Below are 20,172 nucleotides of genomic sequence, written 5' to 3' on the forward strand. Positions count from 1 at the left end.
TCGCAAGACTCTGATCTGGCTGTGGCCAGCTTCTCTACTTTCATTGTTGCTTCTCCGCGTGACCGCTCTGCATGTCTGCATCGGCCTTGCTGTGGTTTTACAAAGGCTTTGTGTTTATACTGCACCCCTTGTCTCAGAGCCCCTCTAAATGATCTCATGGTGGGTTTCCCTTAGGTCACAGTGTAAGTACCACATCTTTTAAAGAAATGAGTCTGTGTGTGTGTGTGCATTTAAGAGAGAGACAGAGAGACACAGAGTGAAAGAGACAGATGGGAGACAGAGAAATACTAAGAGACAGTGAGAGACAAGGAGAGACAGAGAGAGACAGAGACAGAGACAGAGAGAGATTCAGAGAACAACATTTGGGAGTCAGTTTTCTCCACCTTGTTTCACAGGATCTCCTTTGATGTCTCTGTTGCTGCTCTGTATGCTCCAGATGGCCCAAGATTTCTGGCCGGTTCTCCAGTCTCTATTTCCTATATTGCAGTGCCAGGTGCCAGGACTTCAGCTGCCCGCCATTGCATCCAGCTTCTTATGTGGGTTCTGGAGATGCAGTTTAAATGGTCAGGCCTGTGCAGCCAGTGCTTTTACTTCCTGAGCTGCCCTCCTGGATACTCTTAAGGACCACATATTTTGAGATGCCTTCCTTTCTAATTTAATTCAGAACTTTCCACCATCTTTTCTCTGTTCCCTTGCCCATATTCATGCTTCTTCATGGCCAATGCATGTCCTTTTCTGTAGAACAACACTGTCCACAGAACTTTCTCTGATAATGGAAATAGAAATAAAATTCTATGCTGCCTCATACTGTAGCCATTACCACACAGGGTTACTAAGCACATGTGATGTGTCTAGTGAGGCTAAAGAATGTAATTTAAAATTTTTCTTAACTAATATAACTAATAACCAACTATACAGTACCTAACCAACTCTGGCGACGGCCTCCTTTACCGCTGTAACCAAGGGCTGAGAATGATGCCTGGTGCAGTTCTATGAAAAAAAGTAGTGTGTGAGTGAGTGATTGGAAAATTAGCGATGATTATACTCATCCTGGACTGTCATTGTCTCAGGAATTAGGCTGGTGCATTCCTGTCTCTAGCTCATCTCTCACCTACAAAATGACTTTTGTCACCTGCTTACTTTTCGAGGTGAGAATCGTGTGAGAACTGCACACCTAGCCCATTGGGGATTATCCAATGCAGACACATGTTAAGGGATCGGTACTGTTCTTGGGAGGAAGGCACGATGGCAGGTTCTGTTCTGGTGCTACTGGGGGAATAGGGGAAAGGCCTGGAAACTTTTCATTATATTTCCTGAGCACAATAGTCTTTTCCGTTTAATTGTATATGTTTTTTGTTTTTCTACTCTCATGGGATCAAGCTGCGTATCTGTTTACATCATGCCTTTTACACAAGATTCAGTAAATGATGCGTGCTTGTGCCTGCTTATTAAATTAAAGCCATGGTGATTTTATTCGGTCTTGTAGAAGGCTTTGAAATTGCAAGATACCGTCTGTTTATATAAGTATCTGAGCCAATTTCCTGGGGCTTGTGTCCTGGGGGAACTCTTGTGGCTTTATGGATGGCCATACTTGAGGGACAGCATAGATTTGCAGAGGTAACAGGGACATCCAAAGGTCGCTGAGCCATCTGGGCAGCTCTCCAAACAGACTTCACTTAAATCATCTGAGACAGTTGGGCATCTCTCCTGCTTTTAGAGGCCGCTGGGCACAGTGGCTCCCAACCTCTCTAACAGTTTTCATTGTTGAAAAATGCTTATGATTAAAAAGTTTGAGTTGAATTTAAATAAAGGTGAAAACACTTGTCACCAAAAGAATATATATATGCATACATGTGACAAGTGAGGGGGAGAGAGGAGAGAGGAGGGAGGGAGGGAGGAACAGAGGAGAGGGGGGGGAGGAGAGATGCTCTTCTGTTATTGAGGATGTTGGAGGAGGCATTCCTTTCTTTTCTTCTCCAACAAAAGGCACGGGAATATTGTCTATGTGCTCCCTCTCTCCAGCCCTGGGTATTGGCTTGGGATCCCCTTGCTCACCCCTCATCTCTCTAATAGTGCCTTTCCAAGGCAGATCCAAGGCCAGCTTGCATGAGAGCCACTGATGTGCTTATTAATTTAACAGAGCGTTTCCGATCTCCCACACTGGCTGAGCTAGGATCTCTAGGTGGAAACCATGTGCCCCGCTCTTCAGCATCTGATTCAGAGCTCTTTCCTCTTCAGTTTATCCCACTTGATTAGTCATCCTCACCCCTCAGAGCAGTGTACCGCTCTCTGTATCCATCCTGGTCTACCTATCAGCTTTTGTTTACAGTGGAGAGTCAGGCAGACCTATGCCTGAATACCACCTGGCCTGGGAATCAGACACAGGCAGACGCAGGTGGTTAATAAACCCAGACTCAGGCTAGCAGAACTCAGTTAGGGGCCTGTTCTGTTGGCTGGCGTCTCTCAACCTGTAGCAGTGACTGCTGTCCTTTACAGCATCGGAAGTTCTTGATGTGGAAACAAAATAGAATCCTATTAAACTTTCATTGTCTCCGTTATTGCATGACAACCCCTTACTAGTGCTTTGATGTTTCTGTTTACTGAGCGTCTTATTGCATTGCCTTGTTCTTTTTCAATGTAAATGAGACCTGCTCCCCATACATTTTATGTAAAATAAAGCTGAATTTGAGGTTACCTGCTTTGGGCTGACTGTCTGCGTCAGTGGTCTTTAGTGTGTAGAAATAGTGTTGACTTGGTGAGTCTTTCCTTTCTGTGTGCTGTTTTTTTCCCTGTTTGGCAACTTGGTATATGAGTGTATGTATAACCGTTTTCTTCTACTTCTTCTGTTATCTCTGTGGAAGAAGGAATTCATTTTATATTTTAATCTTAAGAAAAGTCTTCCTTTTGTGGGTGTCTCTCTCAGTTATTAATGGGACAAAAATACCCTTTGACTGAAAACATGATATGCCAGATAACTTTCATCAGAGCTAGTTTTGAATACTTATGGGAGCTAGCATTTTCTATGAAATAGAGACAATTTTAATATAGAGTTTAATGTCATAAACAAGACACTTAAAGATGAGTTTAAATAAATCAGTGTATAAGTGGATATCGGGATTATACAGAATTAGGTGATTTTTGAAGACACCTGCTTGCTTTGCGATTGGACGTTTGTTGGCACAGGATAAATGTTGTTCACAGCTATTCATAGATTCAAAAAAGTGCTTTGCTCCAAACAACTCAGACCAACGTGAGGAGGGTAGACTGTGGGAAACTGCAAGCGATTTCTCATGGTAACAAAGATACTGATGGGGTTCTATGGGAAGGTTTGGATACAGTTGTGTAGGGACATATGAATGCCAAAAACCATTTAAAAACAAGCATGATCATTTTCATAATATGTGACTTAAGATTTGCATTTATAACTAAATAAGAAGTTATACATTTTGTGAAGCTGGCTTGCTTGCCTCTCTAAGTTTTAATATGTTCTAGTTGGCTTAAAAATCTGCTTTCTTATGTTAACTGTTAACGTGTTTACGTGCCCTGGGGCCATAGGAGGCTCTCTTTTCTTTCTTTCTTTTAGAGATATGAGCATCTTGGGAATAGAGATCACACCAAAGTTCAACTCTGACAAAGCCAGTATATTCTGGTTTTATATCTTTTCCATGTGGCTGTGCTCTAGGTGTTTTTACAGTGGCACACGATGGTAGCGTTTGTACGGAAGGAGCAGTTCTGTGGTTTTGGCTCTGTGAATTTCTATCAGCTCTGGGGCTCTAATGTTTGCAGAGTGTTTCCCTTACAAGCACAAAGCCCTGGGTTTGATCACCAGCATTCCATAAACCGGGTGCATCCCTGTACCAGCTCTGAGAGGTGGAGGCAGGAGGATCAGGAATTCAAGGTCACCTTGGCTGCATAGAAAGTTTAAGGCTAGTCTGGGGTACAGGAGACACCATCTTAAAAAAGGAGGAAAGTCAGCAGTGCCCCAGCTTAGTTGGAACTTTCTCATTAAGCCCTTTCGTGGTTCTAAGTAAGCCAGCAAGTATGTGCTCATATCTAGAAATTAATTTGTATCTAATCAGACAATTTTGGTTTCAGTGGGCTCCTCCAGGAAAGAAGGCGTCCCAGCTCATGTGAACCTCTCTGCGTCCGCCATGCTAATGATTGCAATGCAGTACACATCTAATCCAGGTAAGCAGAAGCCGGCAGCTTGAGCAGCTCCAAAGCTATCGCGAGCAGACATCTCGCAGACAAGACAGATTCTTTCATGTGGGAGCTCTTTTAGGCAGAAGAGACAACTGATGTGTTAAAGCCAGATTTCTGAGTTTAAATGAATGTATCTATTGCTAGTAATAGTGGTTTGATTTGCTAGGGAATATTTAAGAATGTTTGAGAATGAGGTTTTAGATGCCTGGAAATTGATGACTTTAGAGAAAAAAGTTTAATTAAAAATATAGAGTTAGGTGGTGGTGGTAGCGGCACACACCTTTAATCCCAGCCCTCAGGAGGCAGAGGTAGGAGGATCTCTGTGAGTTCGAGGCCAGCCTGGTCTACAGAGTGAGATTCAGGACAACCAGGGCTACACAACACAGTGAAACCCTGTCTCAAAAAACCATATATATATTTAGAGAGAGAGAGAAAGGCTGGTGTCATGGCTCATATCTATATTCTTAGCACTTGGGAAGATGAAGCAAGAGGATCATCATTAGTTTAGACTAGCCTGAGCTGTAGCGTGATATCTTGTCTTACACACACACACACACACACACACACACACACACACACACACTGTATATTACATGGATTGATTAGCTCACATACATATATGCATATTTATTGCACTTTAACCACTAATGATAACTAAATTGATAATTTGGGTAAATTTGTTTTGCTAATGCTACAGAAACATTTTGAACATAAATCTTTTTTTACCAAGTTTCAGGTTTTTCACAGGATAAATTGATAAAATGGAATGTGTGATTTAAAAGGCTTGAAAAATTTTGGTTTTCTTGACGTGTGAGAGAAAACCATTTTTCATGATGGCTTATCACTTAGTGTTATATGGAAAACTGTAATTGCGTTGCGTTGCTGAAGATTGGCAGCCCACTTTTGCCTTTGTGTATCAGAGCATTTGTGGTGTTCAATGGGTTTGCCCATGTTGTACCCTGTTTGGCTGTGTGTGTCAGGGTAACTGCTGATTTAACTGGAAGAACTGACCTAAAAGGCAACTCACTGTTGAAGTACTGTGTTAAGTATGAACTCTGTTCTTTTATTTTCATGTAATGTTTGTTTGGTAAATGAGAAATTTTATAACATTGTTGTTAGTCTATAAGTAGCATAATAATTGAGTTTCTTATTTGAAAACTTTTATTTAAAAAATAAACATAATATTTTATTAGTTCATTGAGAATTTAATACACTGTATTTTGTTCATATTTTCTAATGCATCTGAGTCATAGAGTGTGTATAGTTTTGTTGTTTTGTTATTTGAGATAGAGGCTTGCTATATTGCCTAGGCTGACTTCCTGGGTAAGTCAGTTCTCCATCTTCAGCCTCCCAAGTCCCTGGATTCCAGGCAGGTGCTGACTTTTCTTCTCTGTTTTAGTCCACTTGGGCTACCATAAGAAGGCTTAGGACAACAAAAACTAAAAGTTCTGGAAGCCAGGAAGCCCAAGCTCATGGTCCTAGCAGATCCACTATCTGGCGAAGGCTTTCTCCCAGATGCAAGGATGGCCATGCTTGTGCTGTCTCCTCTCTCAGAGGAAGGAGGAACAGTTCTCTGGTGCTTCCATTACAAAGACACCGGTCATATTCGTGAGGATGCTATCCATAGGACCTCAATGCCTCCTGAAGACCCTGCCTCCTAAAATTCCCATGCTGGGGCCAAGATCTAACATGGGTTTTTGGGAATACAGATATTTGATTTCTCAGCTTTCTATCCCATCTCCCTAATTTCACATCATTTTCACCCCTGAAATATACCAATTCCATCTTGACAACCGTACAAGTGTTAATTCATTCCATTATCAACTCAAAACTCCGAGGCCCAGCAGCTCATATAAACACCATCCACATCTATAACTGTCAGACTTGCGGTGTGGTTTATCCTAGCATGATGTGCTCTTTGGCTGTGAGTGTATGAAAGCAAATGTGTCACATGTTTCCAAAATGTAACTGTGAGGATTGGGGCTGCAGCTCAGTGGTAGAATTCTTGCTTAGCATAGGGGCAGCTGAGGGTTAAATCCTAAACACAGGCAGACAAATAAACAGTAAAATGCAATGGTAGGCCAGCTAAAGAGTAGACATTCCCACCCCAAAGGGAGAAGGGGTGTGTCTGAAACTCAACATCAAACCTTAGCCTTGTAAATAATCTTCGACTTGATGCCCTTCTTTCTAGACCCACGGTGGTGACGGTCCTGTCTCCTCTGTTGCTTTGCTGTATAAGGGCTTGTCCCCGGGCGTCTGGTAGTCCTGCCTCCATAGCTTTAGGCAGCCTGGCCTCCAGCAGTGCCTTGGAAATTATCGTAGTGGGGGCTTCCTAAGGTGATTGTCCCTGTGTCTACCTTAGCTCCACCCCCACCTTCTGGGATTCAGTGCCTTTGACTTTTCAGGGTATCCTGAAGTCTAAGTGGTAGTATCCATACACCCACAACTTTGTTGGGTGTGGCGTATGCTACTCTGGGACCCAAAGAGCTTCATTTTGGCAGCTAAAGAACAAGGCATCAGACTGCAGGAACGAAGTATGGGCCACAATGTGAGTTCCCCAACTTGCTGGTGGCCCCTTGAAGCCATGCCCTCTGTCCTCTAGGCGTCTGATGGGAGGAGCAGCTGTGATGAGTTCTAAGTTGTCTTTGGGGGTCTTGGACCACAGGTGAGGGTTGACTAACGTGTTTCCTAGCTCCGTGATCATACAGACACCTGGTGCTCTCTCTCCCCACAGGCCTTCCCATTCTTTCAATACAAACAGTCTGAGGGGTTTCCAAACTTTCAGTTGGTTTCGTCTTTGATGAACCGTTCTGATTGAAGCCGTTTCTTTCTTCAGGAATTTTACTATAAATACACAGAAAACAGTAACAGAAACAAAACCATAGACCAGGCCACTTGTTCAGCACTTCCCTGGGATTTCCTCAGCCAGCTTCTTCTCTCACAAACTCTACCTTCCCGCAGCCCATGAAGATGTGAACACAGTGTGACCAAGTTCTCTGTCACTTTATGACAAGGGTGGCCTTCCCTCCAGTTTGCAATCGCGTGTTTCCCCTTTCTGCCTGGCATCTCAGCAGGGGTGTCAGTAGAAACATCTATTTTTTTTTATTTTTTTGTTTTTTTTTGCCAACGTTCAGTTTGGCATACTTTCAGAAGAGTGAGGCTTGCCCTGATCTTCTCTTCCTAAGCCTTCACACAGATGTTGTTAAAGGTCTGTTCTTAGGAATAGTGGCTTTTCTGGAACAAGTCCTTATAATTACCTAATGCTAAAGTGGCTTCCACGTTTCTAGGCATTTGTTCTGGTGGCACTCCACCTCCCAGAACCGGTTCTCTGCTTCCGTCTGTGTGGGGTTACATCAGTTACTTGTCCTGTTGCTGTGGCAGAGCATCCAACAGAAGCAGCTCAAGGCAGGAAGGGTTGGTTTTATCTCGTAGTGTGAGGGTTGCTGACTACCCTGGCAGGGAAGACATGGTGGCAGGAACGCTAAGGCAAAGGTTGTGCTGCATCCACAGTCAGGAAGCAGAGAGAGAGGAAAATGCTGGAGTTCCTGTCACTTTCTTCTCCTTATTCAGCATAAGAGCCCATCCCACGAAATGGGGCCTCCCATCATCGTCTCTCCTCAGTTGAATGTCTCTGGCAACATCCTTAGAGACACACAGGAGTGTATCTCCTGGGGAATCCTGACTCACATTCAGGGGTTAGTCAAGATTAACAATGTCAGGGATGCTTTAGCAAATATTGCAACATGAGTGACTTGTCTATATTAAATGTTCATTTCTCACAATATAGAGTTTAGGAACTTCATGCTCAAGATTGTCCATAGATTTGGTAGAGTGGTAGGGGCCCATTTCCTGGTTCATGGATGAATTTATTTGTTCTGTCTTTGCATAGCGGAAAAACAAGATTTTTTTGAGGCCTTTAAAAAATAAGGGCACTGGGGTTGGGGGATGGAGAAATGGCTCAGCAGTTGAGTGTATATGGATCTTCCAGAGGACCCAAGTTTAATTCCCAGCACCCACGCTGGGTATCTCAGCTCCAGGGTATCTGGCTCCCTCTTTTGTCCTCTGTATGTACTGCACTCACATGAACAAACTCCCAAACACATAAGTTAATAATAATAACACTAACACTACTAATAAAATATTAAAAAAAAACAAGGGCTCTAACTCCACTCATGGGGCCTCTCCCTCCATGCCATAAACACACCCTAAAGCCCTACCTCCCAGTGATGTCACTCTGGGGGTTAGACTTTAACATGTGGCTTTTGAGGGGTGTATTCTGTCTACAGCATCCTCAAGTGTAATATCTCTGGGATTATTATGTGAATTTAATTAAAACATTTATTTTTAGGCCAACCTATAAACTCATATCTTACTCTGTTTACCTTAAAATGCCATAAAAGTACAACTCATATTTATTACATTATATGTTCTGAGAAGATTCTTTATTTGGACACCAGTAAATTTAACTCTAGTCATAAGGAGTGGGTCCTGATGGGCAGAAATAGGGCAGAGAGGACATTTGGAGGTTAGTTATATGATGATCTGTTCCTGCACCCGGATCTGGGCCTTCATCCCACAGAAGAACCAACATCTGAATTGTGGGGAGGAAGGAAGTCTTTATTCGGTGGCAACATAATGAAGAAGAGGGGAGACTGTGCTCACAAACAGCTTCTTAACCCAGGAGAGTGGGGTTCCAGATATGGGACAGGAGTAATGGTGAACGGAAATGGGGTCACAAGGAAGGTATATTCTCATCTTTCTGGGATGAGGCAGACCTTCCAGAATCTTCTCTTTCATTTCTTTTTACATTTTTCATGGTCTGGTGGTTCCATTCACAGGGTTTGATTGATGTCTTTAGCTTTGATGGGAGGAAAAGAGACTAGGCAAGTGTAGGCCAAGTTAAATAACCATGCATTGTATTCTGGACACAAGTTTCTCCAGTGATCAATATTTTCATATATGGACTCTGACCTAAAGATTAAGGCAACAGAGGAGATAGATACCATAAAGACAGATGCCACGCCTCTTCACCTCTCCCCAGTCACTCAGTAGACATCAACAGCCCCATGGAAAGAGTCAGTGTTTTAGCCACTCTGGCCTTCAAGACTCTGAAAACAAAACAAGACAAAACAAAAAAGCAACGAAGCAAATGAGAAGCTGGCTTTCTTTACTGGGTAGCCTCTAAATGAGAGATGTTTAAGTAAACCATGGGCCCGGGAAGTTATCGAGTTTACTTCATCCCCACCCCCCCCACTATCCCCATTGGAGCAATTTGTGATGATGTGACTGTCTATTACCTGAGCTGGTTCCAGGGGCTTACGAGGGCTTCTCAAAGGGCTGAGTTTTCCCGAGCTCATTTGCAAATGACATCAGTGCAGCCCTGAGCAAGCTTTTCTGCCTCGAGGCCAAGTTTTCTCACCTGTAAAATGGGACAATTTTTCCTGCTATTCTTAAAATATTGTTAAGATTAACAAGTTCAAAATAGGCATGCGCATACTTGGTTGGTCCTGGTGCTCTGACTGACACATTGTAAGTGCTGTAAATAATGTGATCTGCCACAAATGGGCATTTTCTTCTTGGACTTGGGTTGATGAAAAGCTACCATGATCATACAAAATTGCCTCTGTTATTTTCTTTTTTTCTTTTCTTTTCTTTTTTTTTTTTTTTTGATTTTCGAGACAGGGCTTCTCTGTAGCTTTTTGGTTCTTGTCCTGGAACTAACTCTTGTAGACCAGGCTGGCCTCGAACTCACAGAGATCCTCCTGCCTCTGCCTCCCGAGTGCCGGGATTAAAGGCGTGTGCCACCACCGCCCGGCCGCCTCTGTTATTTTCAAATATGTTCATGGGGTAATGTTTATAGGCCAATTAACTATTTCATGTAGGAGATTATGTTTCTGACTCAGGACTAGTCATGTGGGAAACAGTTAAGAGGTGAGGTGGTACCCACTCGGGTCACTTTGGGATCAGATGCATGCTGGTGTGTTCAAACTTCTGACAGTTTGACTTGATGACGTTGCCATCCAGAGTTCACACAGAACTGCTGTCCTCAGCTTACAAAACAAACAGGATAGCGCCACTATTAAAACCAGTTATGTAATGTTTTAAGTAAGTGTTATTATTCTACTGTTGAAATTTTGGTGGAATAGGCCAAGTGATGGATTGGTTTTTGTAGCTGAACGAATAGAGGTCAGGCACTGGAGAGATGGGTCGGTGGGTAAGAGCACAACACTACTCTTCCAGAGGAGTCCAGCTCAGTGTTTAGTCATCACCTGTTCATAGTTTTCCTGCAGCTCCAGCTCCATGGGGGATCTAATGACTCTGATCTCCACTGACACACACACACACACACACACACACACACACACACACGTGCAATCCCCCCCCACATATGTAGGCATAATTAAAAATAAAATACATCTTAAAGAAGAGAAGGGCATTTGCTTAAGCAGCTAGCATTTCCCCAGTGACTCCCGTATGCAGGGATTTCTGCTAGGTATTGTGGGAACGACATGTAAATGTAAGGGGCGGTGCGTGTTGTGGGACTGTGTTTGGGAAGATGGGGCATAATCCCACAAAACAATACCAATGTGGGGTCACCAGGTGTGGTGGTGCACGCCTGAGTCCCAGCATTAGGAAAACAGGATCACGACATGTATGAGGGCAGTTGCTACGTGGTGAGACACCCTTCACATACTAAAGAGTGGTGTGTGCAAAGCACCAGTTACATACTATAGGCCGTTATTTCATCAGACGAAGAGAACTCTGGGAACTGGAATAATCAGGGACGGCTTTGTGCTTCTTGAGCAGAGAAAATATGGACCACGTTCTGCTTGGTAGAGTAAGTGGTGCATTTTGGAAGGGACACTGAACAGAGACACTCTTGAGGTCTGTTCACAGGACGGTCAGTGGGATATTCTGAACAGGGTTTGTGTTATCCACCCTGCAGAAGATCAGGCGCTGTGTAAGACCAAGTGTCCTGCGACACTTGAGCACTCAGTGTTGCAAAAGGACAAAGGCTACTCAACGGCCATTCAGGAAACCCTGGCTAGCCAGGCAGGATGGATATACCTTCACCTCGTGAAGCTCGTATAGGTGGAGGGGACAAAGAACAACGAATCAAACAATTAGAAATAAAATATCCAGTTTTAGTTGTGACATGTCTGTCAGTTTTTCTTGTCATCGGACTACGAAGGGAACCTTTAAATTTATTGTGGTTAGCAAGGAGGAACCTTGTGTCTCAAGAGGTAGCCTGGCAGGTTAGTGAGAAAGGCAGACTGGTGAGGCTGGGACTGTGGGTGAGGGCTGCCTGCCTGGTGTGACATGAGACTGGAGAACTTGCAAGGGATTGTGGACTCTGCCAGGCAGGAGATCCTCTGTGCGTGCGTGTGGGGTGTGTGTGTGTGTGTGTGTGTGTGTGTGTGTACATGCACAGAAACTTTGGTTACAGTACAAAATTGATTATTTGATGTAGATTGGTAGGGAAATCACTGCATTTGTTGAGGCATGGCAAAGGCAAGGGCAGTTGAGACTAGAAGTGTGTCCGCTGAAAACTCTTTAGGAAGCACCATGTACAGGACTTGGTTTCTGGCTTGCACTGACTGGGTGCAGTGACAGTTAATGACAAATGAAGCACTGTAGGAAGGTCAGGCTTTGGGGTGTGTTAGTTACTGTCCTTGCTGCCAGGACACAGTCCCCGACAAAAGCAACTCAGGAAAGGAAGGGTTTGTTTCGGGTCACAGTTGGAGGAGACAGTTCGTCATCACGAGATAGATGATTACATTTTGTCTACAATCAGGAACCAGAGAGAGATGAAAACTGGTACCCAGCTCATTTTCTTTTAGCCATGAAACAATGCCTCCTGCATTCAGGGTAGTGCTGCCTCTTCCATTGAACCTCTCCGGAAATGTCCTTACAGACATTCTCAGAGGTGTGTCTCCCAGGCGATTATAAAGTCAGCCAAGTTGACAGTAGAGATGAGCCATCACAGGAGGGAAAATGAGAGATTTGCTTGGGACATGCTTTATTTCAAGGTGCCTTTGAGACACCAGGGAGGAAATGATAATTAAATGGTGTGGGAGGTCCTTCTGTCTAAGTGTTGCTTTTATTGGTTAATAAATAAAGAAACTGGCTTGGCCTGATAGGGTAGACAGGTGGGGAAAACTAAACTGAATGCTGGGAGAAAGGAGGTGGAGTCAAGGAGAAGCCATGGAGCTGCTGCCAGAGACAGATGTGCTGAAACTTTGCCACGACTTCGTGGTGATACACAGATTAAGAGAAATGGGTTAAATTAAGATATAAGAGTTAGCCAATCAGAAGCTAGAGCTAATGGGCCAAGCAGTGATTAAACTAAATAATATAGTTTCTTTGTGACTATTTCGGGTCTGAGCTGCTGGGCAGCCGGGAGATGAACAAACGGCTTCCTTACAGCAATTAGGTGTTGTTGTAGGTCCGACACTCAGAATAGAGCTCTGTACTGGTGCTGCTAAACTTTGAACCCACATACATGTCCAGTGAGCTTCACCAAACTGCATGTAGGCGGTTACTACCACTGGCAGAAGTGTGGGTATCAGATTGCTTAGGGGAGAACATAGAATCAAGGATATATGGGTGCTATGACCAGGCCTCAGGAAATCTGAAAACAGTAGGTCAGTGGGGGAGGATGGCTTTGCCCAGGAGGCGCGGAGGTTGTTTGTGTAGCTCATCATGGGATGGGTACTTTAAACTAGAAGTTCACTTGTGCTTTGCTTAATGGGAGGTCTTAACTATAACCCATAATACCAGGAGTGAGGCAGCATCCTGTTACTCAAAGACTCCCCTCGCGTCCGCACAGTGGCCACCACAGTGGAGGTTATATCCTCACAAGCCATGTCTGAAGCAGGCCAGTGCAAGTCATTAGAGACTGTGTCTGCAGGGAGAGACGTGGTTGAAGCCAGTGTAGGCTTCCACAGTGAGTTCAGGTCAACCTGAGCTTTAGCGTGAGATCCCAAGTTCTAGGCCAGCCTGTGCTATATAGTGTGAGACCCTGACTCAAAAAAGAAAGGAAAGGCGTGGAGAGTTTGAAAAGGTCAGAGAGTAAAAAGTACACCTTAGCACCTCCCCAGCAGATGCTGCCATCAGACATGTACCATCGCCACTTCTAGCTCCAGCAGAGGCTGAGAAAGGCTGTGTATTGGCAGTTATCTAGGATGAAAGGCCACTTTGGTCAGCAATGGAACAACAGTGGTGTCCACCACAGGTGACAGAAAGAAAAGGGTCACATGGTGTCATGAAGCCACAAGAAGAGAGAGAGATAAAAAGTAAAAGTGCCAAACGCCTCTGAAGGAAATTCAGATGAAGCGTGTCCACAGGGTTTGAGTGTGGTCACTGGTGCATAAATGTCAATGTTAGGATGGAGCTGGAAGGTAGTTTATAGAAAGAGCCAAACCGTAATCTATCCAGGATGAATGTTGTCCTTTGCAAGCGAACACAAGCAAATCAAAGAAGAGCGCTGCTGTGTAGCTTTAACTGGTGCCCTGTAGAAGACCCTATTGCAAAGATGCCACATACTTGGGTGACAGGAAATGGAGAAATCAAGTTGACGCTGACTATGAGGCTTCCTGTATGGCTAGTCTTTATAGAACCAGAGGGTGCTGATGTAGGCTTCTGGGGTTAAAATAATCAACACTTCCCCCGCTATAAACCCAGTGAACTACAGTAATGGGCAAGTCATGGCCATGGCTGCAGCAGCGGCACAGATGTTAGTGAGGTAATGCACTGCTTTTAGACTAAATTTAAGGCCCAGGACGTAGGAGGAAATGCTTGCTCGGCCCTACAAATCAGCTAATAATAAATGGTTAAGGAACTCCCAGGACCCAGGCACGAACTTACTGCTATTATTTTGCTAAATGGATATAATGTTATACTGCCTTATAAATTTATATTTCTTTTTTAAGATTTATTTTATTTATTGTGTGTACAACGTTCTGTTTGCATGTTTGCTTGCATGCCAGAAGAGGGTATCAGATCTTACCACAGATGGTTGTGAGCCACCATGTGGTTGCTGGGAATTGAACTCAGGTCCTCTGGATTGAAGCTGTCTTCTGGACATGCCAGAATGACTGCACTCATAGAAGCTCAAGCCAGCTGTGCTGGGGAGATAGATCAGTAGTTAAGACATCTGCTGCTTTTGCAGAGGACCCGGTTTGGTTTTCTCAGTGCCCAAATGATGGATCACAAACGCCTCCAGTTCCAGAGTCTCTGACCTCCTTGTCTGGCTTCTGTGGGTATCTCACATATGCATGGTTTACACACACACGAGAGAGAGAGAGAGAGACAGAGACAGAGAGACAGAGACAGAGACAGACAGAGAGGGAGGGAGGGAGGGAGGGAGGGAGGGAGAGAGGGAGAGGGAGAATATGAGAATGGAGGGGTGAGGAGCACATGGATGAGGAGCAGTTGACCACTGATGGCTTCTAGTAAGGAAGAGTCAGCTTTCTTTAAGGGTGTGGCCCCTGATAGGTTGATCATGCTTTCCTGGATTGCCCCACACCCATGAGTACATAGACAGCAAAGATGGACTTGCGGGACTATTCTGAAAGAGAGAGAGGCTATGAAGGTGGAAGTGAGGTGTGGATCTGGGTGGAGTTAGGAGGAAAGTAGGGGTGATCAAAATAGATTCTATGAAATTCTCAAAGGATTAATGAAAACATTTTACTCAAAACAAATGAAAAACCAAAATACAAATCTCCTATAACTGGGACTTAGCTCTCCCCAGCAGATTCTGCTGGGTGCTTCTGAGCTATACTTTTGTCTCTATGATGAGAGGATACGATTGCTGGCCTCGTGGTGGAATTGCTGTTTTAGTCCAATTCAAGTGTCGCTTGGTATCTTTTCAACCTCAGGCAGGATAGGAAAGTCAGCCCCAGTTTCCTAACTGCAGCCTGGGTGTTTGTGAGGTAACATGGGTGGAGCGCTCAGTGCAACATCGGCGAAGAACGAGCTCACACAAAACTGCCAGCTTGTATATGACCTCATTTGGAGAGGCTTTCCCCTCCCACGCTCTTCTTGGCCGCACCAGTCCAGTTTACGTTACATAAGTATAATTGTTTAAAAGCGTTCTAGTATTTCCTTTGTTAGTGTGATTTGCAAAATACTTTTGAATGGCTTTGGAATAAAGCCCGATAAAGCTAAATGCTGGTATGGTTTCTAAAAGTGTGATAAAAACTTTCTAATTTAATGATTAAAATGAAAACAAATACTGAAGTGATTTTTTTATATCGCCAAGTATAATTTTTTGGTATTTACATCTCACTATAAATGATATTTTTTTCCTTACAGTGTATCATTGTCAATTACTGGAATGCCTCATGAAATATAAGCAAGAAGTCTGGAAAGTAAGTTTGGCTCAAGCTGACTCATATTCACTAACTGGATTTATAGAAATTGTAACAATTGCTTATTATAATTTATTTTGATCAAATTTATACATGTCTTATTATTTTGATGTGATAAACATGTACTTTATTTTATTTTATTTTTTTGCTGGTAAAATTATCACTCAGAACAGAACTGAAACTTTAAGAACAGAGTGTCCTGACAGAATAGTGTAATGTATCTTAGTCATTGAATTAGGCAAATATTATATTGCGTGATAAGTGGGATTTTAATTTGAAATTGTGTTAGAATTTGTCGTTTTATTCAAATAGCAGATATGAATTGTTAAGAAATGTGATTAGAGAAACATTTGTTTTTAAACTCAGTGCTTGGTATGTGGGCATATGCTGCTGTAAAAATCTTTCTTGGATTTGAATCTCATTAGGGGATTAATGGGCAGTGAACTTTTGAACTCGCCTTGGGGGCATCGTTTGCAGGACATACAAACAGACACTTGAATAAATGATGCCGATGATGTGCTGACATAATTTAATCCGTGAAGTCCACCTGGATGATGAGGCCCGGAGAAACGGCTCCCCTAAGCTCCCCCTTAGAATGTCTGCTGCCTGGGTGGTACTGGGTGCAAGGCCTCTATTTTCCTTTGCTGCTGCTGACTCAGAATGCGCTCCTCCCTCCTACAGGACCTTTTGTATGTGATTGCATACGGGCCTTCACAGGTGAAACCCCCAGCGGTGCAGATGCTTTTCCACTATTGGCCCAACCTAAAGCCTCCTGGGGCAATAAGCGAGTACAGGGGGCTGCAGTACACAGGTAAGAAGAGCGCTCCGTGGTGGCCTGTGCTCATCTCTCCTGGGCCACCTGTGCCTTGCCCTATGTTAAAAAGACCATACATGTTAGACATGGTCATGAGTCCTTTCTGACACGGAGTTTAATGAGAAGTCGATTAGCCTGGTGCAGTAGCCCAGGCTCTTGAGGAGGCTGAGGCAGGAACATCAGTCAAACCTGGGAATTTGGGGACCATGCGACGCAAGATCCCATCTCTAGATAATCAGAGCTGAGTGTGGTGGTGCAAGCGTATGGTAATCCCAGCCCTGGGAGGTGGAGGAAGGAGGATAAGAAGTTCGAAGTCAGTCTTGACTACATACCAGGTTTGAAGTCATCATGAGCTACAGGAAAACATGTTTCAAAACAAAACAACCAGGCCGTGCAGTGGTGGCTCACGCCTTTAATCCCAGCACTCGGGAGGCAGAGGCAGGCGGATCTCTGTGAGTTCGAGGCCAGCCTGGTCTACAAGAGTTAGTTCCAGGACAGGAACCAAAAGCTACGGTGAAACCCTGTCTCGGGGAAAAAAAAAAAAACCAAACCAAAACAAAAAACCCGTAGATAAACAAGCAAAAAAAAAAAAAAAAAAAAAAAACACAAAAACCCTTAATGACATCCTAGCAGATTGCCTAAGGCCTATCCCAGTTGCTGTCCAAAGGGCCTGCATCTTGCCCACTGCTAAGATTAATTACATCAAAACCAGAAGTGACGGGAGCTTGCCTGTAGATTTGCTATCATTTAGCGGAAGCCCCAGATGCCTGATTCTGTTCTTGCAAGAGTGTTGGGCACATTTCCAGTGTTACTGGAAGAGTTTCCTTATGACAATGAAACAGTAACGTTAAATGGGATGACATAGTCAGGCATGGTGACCCACTCCTATGCCTTAGCATCCTGCAGTCAGAAGTGAAAATCACTGGAGCTCAAGGCCAGACTGAGCCACTTAGTCAATTTTTTAAAAGCCAGCCTGAGCTATATGAAATCCTTCTTTAAATATATAGTAACGGTATTAACAAAAATCTTGCAAAAAAGAAAAGAAAAGAAAAAGACAGGAAGAAAGACTGACTGACACAAGGTTTGAGGTTATATATATCATATATATATATGATATATATATATATATTGCTTATATATCATAAAGTATAAGAAAATCCCAGTGGCTGATGGAGTTTCTGATGTCCATACCCATCTCCCCTCAACAGTATCATACATATGCTTTACACCGTAAAAGGCGGATCCCAAGTGCTATACACTAGGATAACAAGTAGCAGCAATGTTAATGAAGGGAAGTAGACAGAATTCTCTGAAGTTGAAAGTCTCTTTGTTGGTATTTTGCATTGTTGATGGTGGAGAGTGCTTCATTGTTGCTAGACAATTTGAATGTGAAAAACTGGCAAATAGAGTAAATAGAGTAACTCAATAGAGTAAATAAAAAGTGAAACGGCTGAAATACTTGACACTGACCCTTTTGTGTAGGGTTCCTGATATAAGCGTCAAAGCCCTCTGGTGTTTAAATGGGTGACTAATACCAGTGAGAGTTACTTGTATGATAAATATTGATGAGATAACTGTGTCTCAGGCACTGTATTTTTGTTGTTGATATGGCAACCAACACAAAAGCAGACCTCATTAAATTGAATACAACCTAGATACAGAAGTTCATTTTATTCAGCAAATATTTGTGGGGTATCTAGATATGGAAATTCATTTTATTTAGCAATATTTATGGGGTGTTTGCTGTTGACCAGGAATTTCTCTGTGTACCAATAACGAAAACAAAACAGCTTATAGTCATTAGCATCTTAGAGTTTCCACACTCGTTGTGGGGGAAATATCTAGAGACTGATGGCCTTCTAGGCCTATTAGCACTCAGGAAGAGCGAAGAGATCTGTGGGAATCACGGGCAGGATCCTAGCTCATCCTGGTCATAGACGAGTATGGGGGAGAGGTTTCTTAAGGGCGGTTCACAGGAGTGAAGCTTTAGCTGGTAGCTGAGGCGGTGCCAAGCACCTTACTAGACATGAGGAAACCATGAGCGCATAGACAGCCTGCTGGTGTTTAGGAACTGGAAAATTACAATGCAGATAGACAAATTGTCCATAAAAAGCGCGTGCCACAATTTTCTTATCTTCTCGACTATTGCTAGACATTTGAGTTGTTCCTCCTTTTTGGTTGTTGAAATAATGCTACTCTAGCTGGGCGGTGGTGGCGCACTCCTTTAATCCCAGCACTCGGGAGGCAGAGGCAGGCGGATCTCTGGTGAGTTCGAGGCCAGCCTGGTTTACAAGAGCTAGTTCCAGGACAGGCACCAAAGCTACAGAGAAACCCTGTCTCGATAAACCAAAAAAAAAAAAAAAAAAAAAAAAAAAAAAAAAAAAAAAAAGAAATAATGCTACTCTGAGCGTATTTTGATATGTCTTTGATGTGAAATATATCCCTATGAATGAGCCTGCTGAGCAAGAGGCACGTGTGTACCCAATTTTAATAGATGATGATAGACAGCTTCCCAGTTCAGTTATGCTAATCCACACTCACATTAGGAGTGCGTATTTATTGTAATAGCTTCATAGCTTCATTAAACATTCTTTTATGTATCATATAACGATAGCACAATAAAATATACTTCCTTTTTAATCCACAAGACTGTTATGGATTCTTTTAAATCTATAATTTAACATCCATCATATTAATCATACAGAAGGCTTTCAGTATGCCATTACTACATGTGCTTACAATGGCAAGTCTCATTTCTTTCTTCTTCTTCTTCTTCTTCTTCTTCTTCTTCTTCTTCTTCTTCTTCTTCTTCTTCTTCTTCTTCTTCTTCTTCTTCTTCTTCCTCTTCTTCTTTTACCAATCTATTACAGTTTTATTCAGAAAGTTATTGTGTTAGTTAGTGTTCTAGTGCCATGAAGAGACACTGTGACCACAGCAACTCTTATAATGGAAACCATTTATCTGAGCTGAGTAGCAGTTCAGAGGTTTAGTCCATTTTCATCATGGTGGGAAGTATGACACGTGCAGGCAGACATGGTAGCTGAGGATTCCACATCCAGATCATCAGGCAGCAGGAGGAGCATCAGACACTAGGACTGGCTTGAGCATTTGAAGCCTCAAAGCCCACCCCCAGTGACACACTTCCTCCAAGGCCACACCTATTCCAGTAAGGCCACACCCTCCAATCCCTGTTAAGTAGCACCGTTCCCCAGATGACCAAGCATCAAATATATGAGCCTCTGGGGCCATTTCTATTCAAACCACCACAGTTAATGTCTATCCCTAATGCTTAAAATGTTTCCCTATAGAAATTCCAACAATCTCATCTTACTTTAAAGCTTGTGACTGAGTGGTAGTTGATTTCTGTGCTGATGAGAAGTAAGGATCCAGTTTCAGTCTCTACATGTGCTATCCACCTTCCCAGCATCACTTGGTAAAGAAGTTTTGTTTTTTTTTTTTTTCGATGTATGCTTTTGGTATCTTTTTTTAGGATGAAGTGATGAGAGCTGTTTGGGTTAAATTCTGTGTCTTCTTTTCCACTGTTTTGTGTGTGTGTGTGTGTGTGTGTGTGTGTGTGTGTGCTATGTTTTTTGTTACTATGGATCTGTAGTGTTGTGATACCACCGGTATTGCTCTTTTTGCTTAGGACTGTTTTGGATATTTTCACAGGTCTTTGTGTTTCCATATGAGTTTTAGTTTTTTTTGTTTTTTTTTTCTGTCTGTGAAAAACATTGCTGGACTTATATGGAGATTGTATTGGGTTTTATGTATCACTTTTTTTTT

General features: G+C 43.1%; 1 protein-coding gene across 11 annotated transcripts in view; it reads left to right on the forward strand.

Annotated features, from left to right (window-relative positions):
* Window positions 1–20,172, forward strand: part of Unc79 (unc-79 homolog, NALCN channel complex subunit) — a 244,519-nt gene that overhangs the window by 59,749 nt on the left and 164,598 nt on the right. For all 11 annotated transcript variants that reach the window (XM_026780832.1, XM_026780863.1, XM_026780869.1 and 8 more), the window contains exons 5-7: window positions 4,096–4,188; window positions 15,520–15,575; window positions 16,257–16,386. In XM_026780832.1, the coding sequence (XP_026636633.1) occupies window positions 4,096–4,188; window positions 15,520–15,575; window positions 16,257–16,386 (279 nt within the window). The remainder of the gene's footprint in view (window positions 1–4,095; window positions 4,189–15,519; window positions 15,576–16,256; window positions 16,387–20,172) is intronic.

The sequence above is a fragment of the Microtus ochrogaster genome, chromosome 1 (genome assembly GCF_000317375.1).
Source record: "Microtus ochrogaster isolate Prairie Vole_2 chromosome 1, MicOch1.0, whole genome shotgun sequence".
Classification (NCBI taxonomy): domain Eukaryota; kingdom Metazoa; phylum Chordata; class Mammalia; order Rodentia; family Cricetidae; genus Microtus; species Microtus ochrogaster.